At 38.4% G+C, this 18,880-nt stretch overlaps 1 protein-coding gene across 1 annotated transcript; it reads right to left on the bottom strand.

Moving 5' to 3' along the window:
• Nucleotides 1–466: 466 nt before the first annotated feature.
• Nucleotides 467–12,683, bottom strand: LOC103709135 (adenine phosphoribosyltransferase 1-like). The gene is made up of 6 exons (XM_008794343.5): nucleotides 12,376–12,683; nucleotides 12,142–12,252; nucleotides 8,733–8,825; nucleotides 8,466–8,615; nucleotides 7,188–7,246; nucleotides 467–837 (listed from the first exon to the last, which is right to left on the bottom strand). The coding sequence occupies exons 1-6, from the start codon at nucleotides 12,584–12,586 to the stop codon at nucleotides 787–789; spliced, it is 675 nt and encodes a 224-aa protein (XP_008792565.2). The 5' UTR covers nucleotides 12,587–12,683; the 3' UTR covers nucleotides 467–786.
• Nucleotides 12,684–18,880: the final 6,197 nt, after the last annotated feature.

The raw sequence follows: 18,880 nt of genomic DNA, 5'->3' as shown, positions 1-18,880 counted from the left end.
ATAATAATAATAAAAAAAAAAAAACCCACCATATGAGCCCCACGCATCACAGCTAGTCAGCAGCAAACGACGTGCTGCCAAACCCCATCTATTTCCAGGAGCACAAAGCATCAGAGATTTTTCATATCACACATACAAAGATGCCATGATCTCAAACATGTGGGATGCCATATCCATCAGTTCCGCGCATACAAGGGTTCCCAGAGGCTTCTAAACAATGGAGATGGGAGGACTGGTAGAATTAGGTTTCGCAACGATGCTGAAGAGTACTACAATTAACAGAATATCTAAAGTAATACATATTCCCATCTGCCGCGCGCCGACATGAGACACATTACTAACCAAGAAGCTTGCATCTTACAAAAGCCACCAAAAAAAAAAAAGAAAAGGAAAAGGATCCTCTCATCAAACATCACTTGAACTAGTTTTTGGCCAAACCAGGCATACAAATATGCAAATACCAGACTTCAGCTACCAGCAGAAATTTCTATTTCGTTTGGAGATATCCAATAAAATTTTTAGTTCATGATTGTAAACGGTACAATACTTCCTTAACAAAAAAAAAAAAGAAGAAAAAAGATACCATACTTCAGACAACTTACAAAAGCCATAGAACGCTCTGGTCAAATTAAAGAAGCAACTAGTATTACCAAGCCCTTCTGAAAAATGTCAATAATGACATTTCAGATTATTTAGCTCAGGTGATCCAGCAAAAGTTGTAGCATATATTATCCGAGGAAGCAAAATGAAGAACCTTGAAATAAATAAGCATGTACCAGACTGGTTTTAGCCCTTCACAAGTACAAACACTGGTCTGTCACCTAGTCTTTCTCGGCCCTGAACCAGCAAAATTCATTAGTTTACAAGTACTGGAAACAGGAAATGCATAATGGAAGATTAGCATGATATCTTACAATATGAATGATTATCCTAAGAAGAATACAATATATTTACAATAGACCTCTAGCTGACTAAGAAGAATACAATATACTGTAGAATAGACCTCTAGCTGATGGGCAAACAAGTCATATGGTGTGACACATGGTGTACACCAGGAAAAAAAAGGAAATATACGAATGCACAAAAATTGTAAAATTTTTCGGGCTTTTGGAAGCAAGGATCTATTGCTTTCAAAAAAAGAGTGAAGGTAAAAGCAAGGAATAGCAGCTATTTTCAACATCAATATCCCTGTGGCATTCCATTAGTCCGTTAAGAAACAAAGACACAGAGACGATACACGACAATGACAAACAGGCCCTACATTATTAAATAACAGGACTGTATGTTGAGATAGAGTACAAACATCCAAAAATTGATAATTCTTCTAAAAATAGAAACAAAGAATTTCCAAACTTAGACACCTTGGAAACAACACTGAACAATAAAGGTCAATTACACCCAGTATTTTCCTTTTCTCTGCTCTCTTTATTTTCTCGTTTTTGGGGGTGGGGGCAGGGGCAGACGTTTCACTATTTTACATGTTAAAATACCAAAATTAAGGCATACTTTTTGCTAATACCTGTTAATTGCAAGGATGAAAACTCAGAATTATCTTCTCAAGTGCTAAAAAAGGTCATGTTTGCTATGTCTTAAAAACAAAAGACAATAAGCAAGGACCTTGGTTTTTAGAGCACAGAAAGTGTAGAAAGGAGTAGATAAACAAGAACAAACACGCATAAGACCACATCTAAAAACAAAATTGGAAGCCGAAATAAGTCTGGTGGATTTTTTTCCCTCAATCCATGTACAGTAAACTCCCATTTCTCATTTCATTCCATCTCATTTAAATTCCCCAAATCCAATCAGAGCCATAATTCATAATACTCAGCTCCATCTTTCAGTGGCAGCACATAGAAAGCAACAGTATAGCAATTATTAACATTAATCAATATTGTCATCTTCATCTCCAACTTAAATTTCCCAATGATCAAGAGGCTACTGGAATCAACTCGTGGTAGAGAAACTTAATTCATTTTAACATACTCCATATTCAGTTTGTACTAAGCGGTAACACAACTATCAACTGCACACGAAGTCATATTTTTAAAAATGTATCAAATCCTGGAAGCAGGGGAGAACAAGAGAGATCAATTTCCTTGAACCAAAGACCATGCAAATGTGATACAAGGGATGGATAACTAGGAGCCACCAGATGCAAAGCTAAGATATAGATAAATTTATATAAAGGATGTCTACAGGTTAGGTGAGGATCATTCTATGACAAAGGATGTGTATTTACTACTCCCATGATTTAGTACTCTTGCCAATGCCATTGAAGTCTGTCCAGGTAAAATAAACTTAGAATTGTGCCAGCATCTGCAATTGTTAGCATGCATAAGTTACTTAAATTTTATTTTATTTTTTTGAAAAGTTGGCTATCCACAAACTAAATATTAAATGCATCCAAAAAATGATGCAAATAAAGCCAATCTTGCATAGTCACTTGTACATTTTGGCCATTGGTGAAGATGAAGTTCGTTCGAATATATTCTCTCTCTCTCTCTCTCTCTCTCTCTCTCTCTGCGCGCGCGCGCGCGCACATCGAAGGTGAACTAAGATCCAATTGACCATATTACAAGTCAGATCTAGTCAGGTGAAATCGAAAGATGGGGATCCAACACCTACGATCCAAGCTATTGAATGTCATTAACTACTCTAAATTGCTTATAGACCAAAAATCATATAATTTGGAGACTTCTAGCCTATACATACAATAGCCAAAAATAGGCAAATTTTAAATAAAATTATATGATAACTATTTTTTTACCACATGATGTATAGGTTAAGGGTCTCCAAAATTTCACGAACATTAGTTTGCAAGCAGTTTAGAAGCAGTAGATCACATTTTAAATCATTAGTGTTAGACCGCTATCATATCATTTCACCTGACCGAGTCCAACTTGAAATCCAATCGATTGGATTTGTATGAGATAGGGGTATAAGAGTTGAACAATTATTTATCAACAACATAAGATGTGGAGTGCAAAAGAAACGTCCAACCAAAAAATAAAGAGAACAAAAGAAACGGCCCAAATGCCCAGCCATTTCTTTAATGGGATGATACAGAATTTTTGTCAACACATTTTTTTCAAAAAGTTAATATAGTATTTATCATTTCTAGGGCTATCACTGGGTGGAGCCAGCACAAATAGCCAAAGAAATATAAGCTCAGGCTTAGACTTTAGGGCACCAGGCTCAAGCCTAGAGACATGCCCAAATAATTTTCGGTTCAGGCCTTGCTTGCAAGTTTAATAAGAAAATGTATAAACTCCAAAGCTTGAGTCTGTTCTAGCCTGAAAGGGTATATTAGGTCAGGACAAGCTCAGGCTTAATACTAGAGGCATGGTATGTCGTACCAGTCCAAATCGGATCGTACAGAGCGTACCGTACTGTACCGATTTAGTACCGATATCCAGTATACCCAAAAAATTACGTATCCTACCATACCGACACTGTGCTAGTGTGGCACCGGTACAGGGTCCGGTATCGAGACGTTGAACCTTGACTAGAAGTGTGCACGAGTCGGGACAGATCGGATCGATTTGTAAATATATCTAAAACCAAACCAATTTAAATTAGTTTTCTAAAATCGAAATCAAACCAATCATCTACAAAAATCATTTGAAACTGACCCAAGCAATTTGATTCAGTTCAGTTCGTCTTATCGGGTTGATGTTCAATTAGTTGGGATAAATGGGTTAAACTAAGTCTAACACAAAAATTCCATTTTATAGGATTGATGTTCAATGGACTGAGCTAAGTCTAAATATAAAAATTCTATTTTATATATAAAAGACAATAATAAAAAAAAATTAAAAAATAAAAAATATATACTATATATATATCGGGTTGGGTTAGTTCGGTTTGAATTGGTTTTCTAAAAACTCAAACCAAAAATTGAACTTTTCTGGTTTGAGCCTTTCTCAAATCAACACCAAAGCGGATTCTAAAAAACAGGTATAAACAAAACCAAAGAGACTGGTTCGGGTCAGATTCACGGTAAAGCTGATCATGGGCTAGGCTTGGGCACAGAAAATATCAAATTTTACAATGGCCCGATCCAAAACTCGATTAAAAATGAATAGAGTTTAGGCCCAAGGCCCGGCTCGTGATCAGCTCTAGTTCACAGTTCAGTCGGTTTTTGTACACCCCTACCAGATACCCCTTGGCCTAGTCCGTGTTGGGTCATGCATAGGCATGAGCTTTCAATGTCATGCTTCTTCAAGCCTAGGCCCGACTCAAGTACCCAACCCACTAATGGATCTAATCATTTCTAGTTACCGAAGAACATAAATAAAGCTAAGAATTTTTTTTGCATTTCATACCTAATATTTTATCAATATTGTATATAAAGCCTCTCCTTATCACTATTTACAAATCGACCTAGATAATTTATATTTATTTTGCAGTGACCAACTTGAATTAAGTTTAACAGATTACAAGTGGGCATTTGTTTAAGGATGGGACCATTGTAATTTATGGGATAAAATTAAGTTTACCCTACCCTTCTCTTTCTTTCTTCTCGCTCCATTTCCTCATCCCAGACATTCCATTTTCCTCAATGCCATGGCATATTTTGCTCCATATTCAAGCCATTCAAGACTCTCTTCTTCGACCCTCTCACACCATCACCTCCAACTTTGTCTCCATTTCCTTCGCCTTCGCCTATATCTTCCTCCCCCTCTACCCTTCCCCATCACCTTCACCAGCACCACCTCAATAGCACTCCCCATTGCCACGCACACCTTGAGCTCCTCCACCATCAGCTCCACATTGCTTTCCAACGACCAACCCACCACTGATAACCCATGCTGCATGCCTTATGATGCCAAGTTCCACCCATGGTGGCTCATGAACGCCCTTGTCGCTGCTACACCAAGAGCTTGATCTACCACCCTCTCACAGCTTTCCCACCCCATCTCCAACTTCCTCTAGCATCTAGTCTATCATTGGCAAAAACTAAAAGAACGATCGCCCTTGCCCCTCCAGCACCACTATGAGCATCACTGCTTGGCAGTTGGTTCTGCAACTCAAACGACACATACACCATCAACCCTGGTGGGTGGTGGTCTAGCCATGCCCAGAACCCGGTCATCGAGTTGGGGCTCCTCCATCCTTTATATAACATTTGGCAAGAGGCTTTGGGGAGGCAGCAAAAAGGGGGCATGCCACAAAGACGGAAAAGCCAATTCATTTGGGACGAGGAAGGGCTTCTTGAGAATGTCGATGGTGTTTGAGAGGGTGGCATCGAAGCAGCAGCAGACAACTTGCCCATGGACAAAAAACGGAGTTGTGGTGGTCAGGAGACATGACAGAGAGCATATTGTAGGAGAGCTAGGACATGTGGACGGCTACACTGAGGAGGTCCAAGAAGAGGAACTTGTCGGCATCTAAAGCAACATGGGGTAGCTAGCTACAAATATAGTTATAAATGGACATGGTGAAGGGCCGGAGGTTTGGAGGACATGCAACACGCCAAGGAAGCAGGTGACATGGATGGTCCGGTCAAGGAATATGTCAGCGATGAGGTTGAGGGGTGGTTCATCGAGCATGGCAGAAAGGTTGAAAAGGAGGTGGCTTGAGGGCTCGGTCTTGGTGGAGGGGGTTTTCCAGGGGAGGACGTGATGATAAAGGGAAGAGGTTTTGGTTTGTAGGGAAAATAGTGGTGAGCTTTAGGAGGGTGTTGGGTGGAGAAAGAAGAGATGGAACCAAATATGAACAGGAGGTGGAGGCCATGGTTGCTGGTTAATATTTCCGTCATACTATAAATCAATCTACCACTCTCTTTTCTCAATTATCATGGTTGCCCATTTCTCTTTTACTTTCATATGATCTAGAACATGGTTCGTCGTACTAGTCCGAACCAGGCGATACAAAGCATACTGTTTCGATATCAGTACCCGGTACAAGAGGCGTATTGACCGTCGGTATGCCAAAAAGATCTTATACCATACTATACCGATATAGTGCTAGCATGGCACCGGTACGGGGTCTGATACCGAAACAGCGAACCTTGATCTAGAACATAGCTGAAGCTGACCAGGGACAAAATGGTCAACTACCACTCATGGTTAACCAGAGATTGTAGTTCATAGGGGAGACAATAGGCTAATAGAAGGGGCATATTGCAAATATGTATAACTATTGTTGATTTGCAAATAGGGATAAGGAGAAGTTTCAACACAATATTGGCAAAATATTGGTGTGAATATGCAAAAAACCCTAAAGTGAAATATAGAAGCAATATCATGGATGTGTTCTTGCCTTTCTTATATTGGTTGCCTAAAAATTCTGACACAAATTTATGTAAGATCCATGACCATAGAGGATAAAACCAAACAAGCAAGATCTTAACTCTTAACTTCGATAAGCGAGCAAAACAATTACAATTCTATGATGATGAGACGAAAGATGCAATGTTATAGCTAATAGTCAATCTTTAAGACAATAAATAGTGCTTTATGGTTTCAACCGTGATCGCTATGTTCCATTATCCAGATATCCCTATGTTCATAGCAAAATAGTGACAAACTTTAGTTAAAAATACTACTGTTGTTTTCATATCATATGTCATATCAACAAACATTTTCTGGTCAACTACATTTATTTAATTAAATTGCATACATACCATATAAACCAAAAATAAAGACACATTTTCTGGACAACAATTTCCAAGCTCAAGTCGTGAAATATAATTAAGACATAAGAGGCCTCTTGAAAATTCTCTATTCATTGTAAAAAAATTGATGAAAGTTGTTTTCCCCTAAAGATGACCCCAACTTGATAAAAAGGAAAACACATGCAGTGAATTTTCTTGGAAACTTTTGACAACCATTTGCCCACATTCATGAATTATTGCAACTCTACCTATCAATTTAGATTCTTCTGAATATACTGAAACTTTTTACCACCTTGCACTTGCAAGGATAGTATCACTTTTTGCCACTTGAGCCAGGGGATGGGGGTTAAAATCCAGCTGCGTTTGGTCCTCGAGGGGTGGGATGGGTATAGGGTGGAATGTGGGGATTAGCCAATCCAAATCAATAAAAAGAAAAAAAAAGAACTACATCTTTTGAAGTTTTGTCCTTCAAAAATTTCCAATTTCAAATTTTATCACTATAATTTCAGCCGTGCAGCTGACATGAGAATAGTAATGCATTTTTGTAAGATAAGAGTAGTTATTCCACCTTTAGCTCTGGCAACTCAATAACACAAGCACATTCAACCACCTCTGCTCCAGCTCGTTCTGCAGAAAAAGAATAAAATAGTAGTAAGATTGACAATGGTAACTAGGATTCGTATAGAGTGTACATCAACCTTATTAAGAAACCAAAAACTGATACACATGGAAGAAATAAGACATGCATTCAGGTTTACATGTTCCACCAAGTGTTTGCATCCCTTTTATAAGCAATCCACTCTTTTATGCCCCACGACCTCCCAGTAATGCCTCAAAATAAAGTATGGCATGCACCATAAATTGACTAATATAGCACATTCGGAAAATTTAATACCAGAATTAAATACCACAGAATCAGAAAAACATGGAAGTACATCCAAGTAGCAGTGGTCCAAATTTCTAAACTCAGAAATTTAGACCAGATGACCAAAATATGTAAACCTTATACCATGCAAACTTTGCAATAGGCAAACACATCTAAAAACTTTCTTGTGCTAATTGCTAAATTCATAAATTCAGCAATCCTCATTCTTTTCTAATTTCTCTATCAAAGCAATAAGGTTTCAATGGAAGTTCGAGGGGTACCTCAAACATTAAAAACTAACATGGCAGTAGCACAATGTGCAGCAACACCAGGACATAAATAGTAGCTGATATCTATAGGGATCAGAACTCCCAGTTACATATACAATTTGTTGTGAATAAAGATCAAACATCCAAGATATAGAATTCCGTTACATCAAGGAAAACATATTTATTTATATTTGACTATTAGTTTTAACCAATTCTAAGAAAGAACTTTTCCACCCCCGGAAACACAACCACAATGGTTAAACTATCTATGGTCCACCGACCATCAAATATGGACTATTCAGTCAGTCACACACACACCCACAGAGAGAGAGGGAGGGAGGGGGAGAGAGAGAGAGAGAGAGAAAGGAAACCAAGCACAATCACTGACCTTACATTCTGAAAGCAAAAACTTTTAATACTCATCCCGGAAGCAAAATGATTGACTCAGAATAAAAATGGGATGGCATCAACAAGCAATAGAAATTGCAGAGATAGGCAAAACAGGCTACAGAACATCCATACATGTTCAAAATTCAATGACAATCATAACACTTTTGTCATTGTTCTACTATTTAGCATGCCTTCACACCTTCACACAGAACAAAAATAACTAATGAAATTGGGGGAAGAATCTATAGCGACCTTAATAGTGACCTTTTGGCTATAGTATTCAAAATATTCACAAATTTAAAACCAAGCACTAGCAATTCACCAATAAGTCTGACTGCAGCACATAAGGTCCCTCCTGTTGCAATAAGATCATCAATGACAAGTGCCCGATCTCCTGGCTGGACAGCTCCTACATGCATCTCCATTTTGTCCGTGCCATATTCTAGAGCATATTCTTCCGAAATGACTTCACCTAATAGTCATCAAAGATCATTAGTTACTAAGTATAGCATCAGTTACCATTGTCAGATAGAAACAAAAAGACTTGGTAAAACAGGAACAAAGAAAAGAATGGTAAAAGAAATGATACCAGGCAACTTCTTTGGCTTTCTCATAGGGACAAACTTTGCTCCAATAGCTAAGGCAATGGGGGGACCGAATATAAAGCCTCTTGCTTCAATACCTTTATGTACCACAAAATTCACAATTAGGAAAATACACAAACATATTCTTACTAGAAGTATAACAGTGTTAAGGTTCATGATAAACAGTTTCAATCAAAGAATTGAACGGAGATTGATATTCCATCTTCAAACATAGTCCCACATGGTCCCACTTTCAACATGGAAATTGAACGTTTTCCAAATTCAAAACTAATTTACCTCCAAAATTTAAATCATCTAATAAAGTTTGATTAAAAAGGGATAAAATGGGGAAAGAGAACACATACCACATCACTGGGGAAAAACAAAACTTACAAGTCTATTTGCTTAGGATTTATAAATTTCCTTGGAACATTAAAAGAAAAAAAATTTCTATTGCTTAAAAAAAAAATCTTCCAAGTGATGTTATACAGAACATATTAACAATTCCAATTGGATACTTATAAATATATTTGGGAGAAAATTCAATCTCTTTTTTGAGAAACACGGTGGGGAGAGGAATGGAACCCTAGACCTCTCACATGGGGAGAGGAAGGCCAACCAGCTGAGATAAGGCTGGTTGTATAATTGTATAAAGTGTTGTAAGTAAATCTGTAATATATCATTGTAAAGTTAAAACTGACAAGGCACAGTTCTAGAAAGAATAAAAAATTAATCAACCAAATGACCAAAAAACAATAAAATGGTCTCACACTTAGCACATAACTGAATCTCATAGGTCATACAAAATAACAAAGTTGATATGCATGGTCTATTATGATACAACGAACTCTAATCACAAATGGTGCATTTCAGGCAATTAAAAGCTGTTTTAATCTAATTGTGGACAATATATTGTGCTCGGGAAATAATTAGTGCTCAGAACTATTGCCCACCTTCATGACACTTAAATAAATAAACACATAATAGCTTTAATATGTTGGGTGATTCATAGAGATAGTAATTGACATTAGTTGATGGTTATTGAAAAAGAAAATTCAGTAAAACATTCAAGTAATAAGTGAGGGGTTCATAGAAGGTCCAATTAACCAAGTAAAGAAGGAATAGCTCTTCTGTACCCCTAACAAACATAACAACCATGAACAAGCAATGTGTAGCTCATCAGCTCAATATCATATACCACAATTTTATTTAGTAGCATGACATGAAAGATAGTTTGAAAGGGGTATGACAAATCTGCAAGCATCCTTCCAATACCCTAATTGGGTATACCATCGACTCCTTTGAATTGCTAATGTAACATATTCAACGTTGAAAATGATCAATAGATCATGCAGACCCAATCTAACATGAAGAGCAGGCCTGCTCAAGTTAATCAGATACCTTTCTGGCAGATTTTGAATTGCTTTCACAAGATGAATATGATGTTTACAGTAGATACCCATAGAAAATTAAAAGAATCCATATGTTTGCCAGAGGAATGTGACAAAGTTTCCCTTAGTCCAACATTTTCAATACATTATGTATAAATGTATTTCGATATCCACTTGCCTAACAATCAAGGTATGTGTAAGGATATACTTAAGGATAACTAAGATTAGGTGCATTCTGCATGCTGGATGTCCAGTTCTTTTTGTGCACAAACTGAGGATAGAAGTTCAAAATCAAGGGCAAGAGCATAGTTAGTAAATCTTCTAGGGTTCCCAATGGCTAGGATAATCGGTCTACTAGATAAGTGATGATTTTAGATAGAAAAGGATGGGTTTGAATGCATTCTGCATATTGATTGATTCCGGTTTATCTCCAAATAAGGGGAAGATAGGTGAGACTTTTGTTCAAATGCATGTTGCTTGAGGTAGAAAGGAATACATTTACAACCTGATTCAGGGTTACAAGTGATTCATAAAAGTGGCTTCAATACAAAGTTAGTATCAGGGCATGCAAAATCTTCAATTGAGGATAGAACTAGCAAACTCCATAACCAAGCCACATGAAGCAATCTAAACCATCCTCTATAGCCAAGAGGACTACTTATTTGTATTAGAGACCATGGTCTACCGAACTGTCCCAAACCGCTCGTGTGGGAGCATACCATACCCTACCAGTGCAAAATTGGAATGGCTGATCATGTGGTCTGACCAAGCAGAACTGCTCTACATTGCTCAGCACCAACTCGTACCGGCTAGTTTCTAGCAATACCATGAGTGGGAGTGAGAAGAGTGTTGGGAGCCTATGTCATTATGAGATGCACACTGTACTATATTGGTATGATTCTCAGTACCGGTGTTGCAGACAAATATAAACTATTTCATATATTGTATTCTCTATTTTTCTTTAAGGTTTAGATCTCTATATCTAGAGTCCTCAATACTGTCATCGAGAAGCTCCAAGCAATGATTGACTGATGCATGATAAAGTTCACAAAATTTTCAGATATCATGAGTAAGCTACCTGTTCACAACTATAGCTCAATAAATTTCAATAGTTTATGTAATGTGGTTGTTTGTTGAAAGGCTAATTTTGGACATAAGGCTTCCAATTTAATATTTTCTAATAATAGCCATTACAGGGGCAAAAAAATGTTCCTAATGCTCAAAGTCCAAACAAAGGACCAATCTAGGGATTTGAGATGCTGTAAACACATTCGAAGTTGCTTTTGTGTAAAATAAACTTGAATCAAATGTTTTCATTAGGGATCAAAATTGAATTGATGTTTTAGGGTTCTAGTAACCTCAATGTGTCGCAAGGACCATCTCCATGATATGCAACAGATGAGAATCATTATTTTGCATAGTTAGCTACAATTTCTCAAATTTGACAGAATGTGCCATGATCCGTGAAGCCAACCACCTGCAGATTAAAACAAGGGTTTTCTGTGTCTGATTAGTTGCTTTGCAGTAGTTTTTTTTTTTCGTTCCACTCAGGTTCCTCTCCTCACATTGTATTCTTTGCACCTTCAGTCTTCTTATTGCAATCCTACCCCATTAGCGTAGCATCTTCACCTCAGATGCTCAGATCACAACAATAAGCTGCTCAGCGCCCAAAGTTATCTTTTATGCAGATGAATTGCATGGTTACTCAAAAAAGCTTCTATATTAGTAAGACATCGGTTCAGAATAACTTGCATACCTTCATGCATCAAAGTAATCACGACCAAAATGTAACTTTCACACTGTACAACTGAATTACATTTGCTTTTTTTTAAATGAGACTGCTTGTTGTTAAAGCGTAGAAACACCCACTCTTTCTCTCTATTTAGATTCCCTTGGTAGAACACGTAGATTTCCAAACCAGTTCTTACCTAAAGTAAGAGAGTTACTTTAGAAAGAAAAACATCATGACAGAACCTAAAAATCCAACATCAAACAAATTCAGAGAACAGTGGATGAGATCTACCCGCGACAATAGAGATGTTTTTCTCTCTATATCTCTCCACGAATATATCAATGGTGTCCCTGAACGCCTTGTGATCGAGAAGCAGCGTCGTGATGTCCTGAAACATGATCCCTGCACCCAACCCAACGCAACGAATCACAATCCAAACCTGACACCAAATCAAGACCCCCGGAACCAAAGCAGTTCTCAAAACCCTAGAAATTTACGCCCCATAATCAGGGGAAGAGGGATTACCAGGCTTGGGGAAGTCGGGAATGACGCGGATCGAAGAGGAGATCCTCGCGAGGCGATGGTCCTTGCCGTCCTCCGACGCCATGGCCTTCAACGAGACGAAGCGAGGGCGCAGAACAGGGTTTGGAGGAGGGGGAGAAAAGACGGGGAGGAAGAAAGAGGGAAGACGGGGCGAAGAAGGGGCTTGGAAAATGATGGAGAGGGGAGAAGGCATGCTTAAAAGGCGATTGGGTTTTGAAGGCGTCGCTGTTTTTGAAGGCCAGCAGCGTTCAAGTGGCTCCGACTTTGGCTCCCACGGTGCTCTGAACCCAGTGGCGTTTTTATTTTTCTTAACCTGTTTGTCTTTATCCGTTGCTCTCTCTAAGCTGTTTTCTTTTTTTATTATTAACTACTCGCACTAATCCCGCACGAGAACATAAATCAATGAAAAAAAAGCTATATAATAGTGGAGGAACAGAAGCATGCACAATTGCCACCAAGGCTCGATGATAAGAAGGCTTGGACTCCATCTAAGTTGTCCAAATTCGAAATATGCAAACGTCGATTAAATCAGAAAACCACATGCCCCATGTTCGAATGGCTTTGTGTGAATATGCTTTCCTTCTATCAGTACTGAAGCAGCGCTGGGTAACGTACTCACGCATGGATAACCCAGTAGAATTTTTCGCAAATTGGAAAGGGCACGCGAAAACTTGCGACCTGTATCGAATATTTTTTAGTGGAAGGAGAGTCGAATGGGGGCTGCTATGCAGATGGAGTTCTGCCTCTTTCTCTCTCCTCCTATTTTCTAAAAAAAAAAAGAGGCATGCACAATCTCAAAGATCTCTCAAGCAAAAAAGGCATGCACAATCTCAAAGATCTCTCAAGCTGTCTCTCTTTTGTTAATATATTCAACAAAATTAAAAAATAAATTATTATAAAAAAAAAAGAGTCGTAATATCTTAATTTGGATGCATCCGATAAAAATACAAAATAATGAAAAAAAAGCTCATGGAACTCTACCTAAATGCTACACCATGCAAGAAACAATCTAATCCTCAACTTTATTCATCGCATGATGGGCATGTAAGTGACATAAAAAGAGGTGGCTAATTTTTAGATGTCTTGCAAGGGCTCCCAACTTCTAATAATAAAAAATTTTAATAGAAAAAGTATATCAAGTGCTTACAGCTGTCTCCCTATTTCATCGGCCATGAGGAGACCAGCCTTTTAGCAGTCCTGGCGGCATGGTGGGGATGAGGTCACCAATCAAGGACCCTTGATTCGGCGGATTCTCTTCATTTGGACAGCATGTATTGCGACTTGGGGCGGATAAAACAAGCGGTGGAAATTATTCTGGGAGGGAGACAATTGGACTTAGGTTGGCGAGGGCTGCGATGGTGTGATGCACAAGAGAATAACATTTCTTGGAGGGCCAGCCATAGTATGTCAGCAAGTTGATTTACTTGCAGTACTTGAACTGGACAGCATGGTGAAATATATAGTTAGGATAGGAGTGGCAAAATATGATCCGACCCGCCAATCCAACTCGTGTTCAACTCGCCATAAACAGATTTGGGTTTGGCCTAAATAAATTCGGATCGTAAACAGATCGATCCATTTAACTTGTTTATTAATTGGATCGGATACGAGTTTTAGATGTCTGACCCATTTAAACCATTGAACCCGTTTAACTGTTGGGCAGATTAAACAAGTCTAAACAGGTTAACGGGTTAAACATGTTAAATGGGTCTAAACAGGTCTATACAGATCGAGTTGGGCAGGTTAAAAAGATTTGGTTGGTCAGGTTAAACAAGTCTAAACAGGTTAAACGGGTCAGATTAGGTAAACAGGTTAAATAGGTCGGGTCGGGTTGGATAAACAAACTACCTTTTAATTAAACAGGTTAAACGAGTCGGTGGGTTACCTGTTTATTAAAAATGACAGGTTCAGATTGTAATTTCTGACATATTTAATAAATAGGACGGGTTCATGTTTATGATTTTTTGACTCGATCTGTATGTGACCCGACCTGTTTATGATCCGACCCGATTGCCACCCCTAAGTTAGGGGAAGCCTAGCAACATGGAGATTTGGTCTGATTATCTGTTATTATTTTCTAAAGCCCGCAGCATCAAAATAAAACTGCTAATTTTTATATCAAAGAAATGGAATAGTTTATCCTTAAAATATCTACAAACTATTTTTTCTAAAGCGGTTTGACAAATAGAAGCAGCCTACCAAACATGGATGCATGGATGGATGAAGATAGAGAGAAAGATTTGAATAGTTTTGCTAATTTTATTTTTTTTAAAAAATAGAGGGATCGGATGGTAGCCTTTGGCGTCAGGGCATGGAGACCTATCACTAAATGAGTGAGGGCTGGATTGCATAAAAATGGCATCACCATGCGTCTCCCTCCAAACAATTATAAAAAAAAAAAAAAATCAGGGGATATTTCTTTGTAACAGAACTGTTTTTCTAATTTAACTCATTCACATCTCCCTTTTTTTTACATGGGATCTGGGTTTTGATATTTTTATTTAAAAAATTAGAGGAATTGAAAGGTAATCTTTAGTGTTAGGGTGAAGACATGTGTGAGCGTGTGTTTAGTTACATATCAGTTATTTTTCAGATAGATCTTGAACATTTATATAGGATCAAGTAATTCAAATAATATCTTCCAGCTAACTTTTTTTTTTTGGTGAGATTCTGGATTATTACAAACAGTATTAGAGCAGACCCGAATTATAACTTATGTGGATTAAGGAATACTGCAACACGAATCTATTGAGGACGACCACGGACCGATCATGATGTTTGTGATTAAATTTGAATATATTTGAATGATTTGAATTCTTAGCCTGACAAGGACGTCAGGACTTAAATGAGAGGAATATGCGAGGATTCGTACGTGTGTGTGTTTAGTTTCGCATCGGTTAATTGGTGGGTAAATCTTGAATACTTATATAGGATCAAGAAATTCAAATAATATCTTTCGGGTAGCTTTTTTCGGATGAAGTTTTGAGTTGTTACAGTTAGAGGATGAAAATTTATCAGTAAATGAATTAGAGCTTACGTAACGGTTTTTCTATGTTTAATTCTTTAATACCCCTTTTTTTTATATGTAATTTGTTGTTTTGCTATTTTTATTTAAAAAATTAGAGGGATTGGACGGTAACCTTCGGTGTTAGAGCATGGAGACTTGTCGGAGTGAGGGCCGGGTCACATAAAGATTGCTTCACAATGAGTCTCCTTCCAATCAATTACAATGAAAGATTAAGATCAGGGGATACTTCCAGAACCGTTTTTCTAAGTTTAATTCTTTCACATCCCTTTTTTTATATGAGAGCTGCAATTTCTATATATATATATATATTTCCCTATGACCACTTCTGTGCGTAAACATGAAAGCATATTCTTTCTGAAAATAGGAGGAAGTACAACACGGGAGTACTACATTACCCGGGAAAGATCGCAGGAAACACTTCTTTTTTGCTTAAAACAGGTGCTTCATACAGTACGTGTGTGAATACATCCAATAAGATCAAAATACAGTAACTCACGGAGTGCCAATGGCAACTCCCCCTCCCCCGACCAAAGAGCATACCCCGAATGGTGGGCCACGTAGGCAGCTACCCAATCGGCTGCCCCGTTGGCCTCCCTGAATACATGCTTGGCCTGGATGGCCATCCCATCTCTCATCATCACCACAATATTGCGGATCAAGGGGTGGTCTGTGCCCCCACCCCTCAACCCCCTTTGAAATTTGAATCCACCCGATGACAGTGGCCGAGTCACCCTCTAACATAATCGAGCTGGCCCGCAGCACAATCCGTGCATGACGAAGGCCTGCCCAGGCTTCACGCAACTCTGCTCCGGAGACCGATGTATCAAACAACTGGCAGCCACAGGAAACACTTCTTAGAACTCAAACCTAGGCCTTCCGTTTATAAGCTAAGAGTCGAACTAAAGTTCAAGTGAAAAGAAAGGATAGCGCTGGTGAACTTCATAGCTTAGTTAACTGGGACAGTGTTTATCATTCCAAAGAAGAAGAAGGGGTGGGCAAGTACCACCGGCTGCTCAAAAATATCCAGACTATGATTAATAGTGAGATGGCCTTGCAGGCAAAGCATGTGTATCGAGGGCCAACGGGGCAGCAAATTGGGTAGCTTCATATGTGGCTAACCATTCGGAAGAGACCCTGCGGCTAGGGGAGGATGAATTACTCAGTGTACTTTGAGACTTGTTATCTTTTGATTTTTGTGAGCGTATTTGTACCCGATATGTATGATATATCCGCTTCAGTTAGAAGAAGAAGAAGAAGATAGTTTGGGCATTAGAAGCATCAGGCAAATGAATCTTGCCTTTTTAGCAAAGTGGGCATGGAAACTTATCAAACGTTCGGGAGCCCCTTGGTTGCAACAAATAATTGTTTGGAAGTGACTTACTTCCTCCATCTACACTCTAAAAAAAGATGATTTGGAAGAATTAATATGATTACAAGCAATCTTAAATTTTGATCAACCATCTGATACTGCATGCTCTTTGCTTAGTCGTATGCATTACGCAATTCCACGAGCTAGCATCTGGTAGCTTCACCTAAAAATTTATTCCGTATTAATCTTTCAGCTAACCTTCCATGAGCGCCAAGCACCCACAAAACCAAGTAATTAACTAGTTGGCTGCTCCTTTAAAGTTTGTTCGAGCTCAAAGAATTTGATCCTTCTTTCTTACAAGGATATACTATTCGTTGGAAGACCAGTTTGAAGTTAATTTAGAATGGCCCCAGGTCATTAACTTGTTATTCAAAGTTTTGCTTCGTTATCTCTAGCTTTGGACTTTGGAGGCAATGAAGACATTATGTAAGCAATGACTTCAGAGGCATTTGGAAGCTTGAATAAGGCCTTGCCTTGTCGTTTCTTTCTTTCTTTCTTTTTTAATTAGCTAGTCGTGTAAGCTTGATGTATGGGCTTAATAAGAGACGTGTCATTGCCACGCACAAACCACCAAAGATATAGTACAATAATCTAAGTTGTTGTTAGTGAAAGTTCTACCAACAAGTTTCTTAGGTGTGTAAATGATGCATAGACACATTAAATTAAATTAACATTAGCATAGGATTGAAAAAAAACATCTATCTAACCATGCTTTGCTTAAAAGTTGCTTAAGGAGAAGAGGGTGTCAGCCTTTACTGTTGTGACAATTATGATAGCATCTGGTGAGGAAAATACTGGACACCTCGACCTCGGACCTGACCGACTTTCAGTCCTCGAATATAAACCAAGGTAAACGACTTCGGCTCCAATCGAGGAGTCGCCATCCACAAAAAATAATCAACACGTGTTGACAAGGGCTGACAGCCCCAACAACCGATAGTCCTGATAGTCTATGATCATGGTAGCCCCACGACCCGCATCAGACCTACATCACTTCTGCCCACACGACTGACCCCCATGCTACGGCCATACCACCAACCGCCACCTAGCATTAATTCACATCACGTCAGTCTAGCTAACAACAAGGTTGGCTCCCCTATATAAGAAGAACAACCAAAGAACCTATGGTGCGCACTTTACTAAAATCTATCCCTTCCATACTGTTGCCTTGCTATTCTGACTTAGGTATCGGAGGGTCCCTGCAGAAAATCTTCCGACAAATGGACTTTTTGCAGACCACCCAACGGAGGAGTTCAGCGCTCAACGCCTGCCGCTCAGCTCGTCTCTTGCCAACCTCAGGGTTGTCCGAGTCGCGCTCCTACCTCGGTCCGAATATAGCGGCAACAACATCCTTAAAAAAAAAATTAGAATAATTTTGCAAGAATATACAGGAGAAAAGAATCCAGTAAGAAACTTCTTTTGGGTTCTCTTGCATGTTTCTATATTTATCATGTTTTGAATTATAGCGATGCAGGCGCATCCTGCTCATACCAAAACGGTAAGTATCCCCTACATCGATCTTTGTATCTATTCATCGATCGATACGTCTCGATATGGCATACTATACATATATACACATCTTGGTACAGGACATGCTCTGCTGCAGGATGATCAAATTTTCTGATAATCTGCTCAATATAGTTATTCTAGACAAATTCTTAGCTCACAGGATGCCATTAGCATGCAAGAATCATCCTGTTTGGGAATCACGTCACTTAGAAGCTATGGGGTTTAGGGATAGAAAATATCAAATAATTGTTTATTCTGCTTTAATTTCCAACGAATTTACACATATATATTGAATATATGCAACAAATATATATTGTATAAATAAAAGTCATGCAAATATATCTTGATTTGGTATGTGCAATATGTCACGATCCATCTCATTGTACGATGCACCTTGCCGCTTGTATGCCTAATTTATTTTTTTATAAATTGCATTATATGGGTCAGTTGTTAGTACTCAATATATATAAATATATAGAACAAATATATGTTGTATAAAGAAAAGTCATGCAAATATGTCTCGAAATGTATGGCCAATTTCAAAAAAGTGTGCTTAATGCACCCACTTTGGATAAATATCT

The sequence above is a fragment of the Phoenix dactylifera genome, chromosome 1 (genome assembly GCF_051530095.1).
Source record: "Phoenix dactylifera cultivar Ajwa chromosome 1, Ajwa_hap1_PhDact_Kaust_v1.1, whole genome shotgun sequence".
Lineage (NCBI taxonomy): Eukaryota > Viridiplantae > Streptophyta > Magnoliopsida > Arecales > Arecaceae > Phoenix > Phoenix dactylifera.
This window is presented reverse-complemented; position numbering and strand designations above follow the sequence as displayed.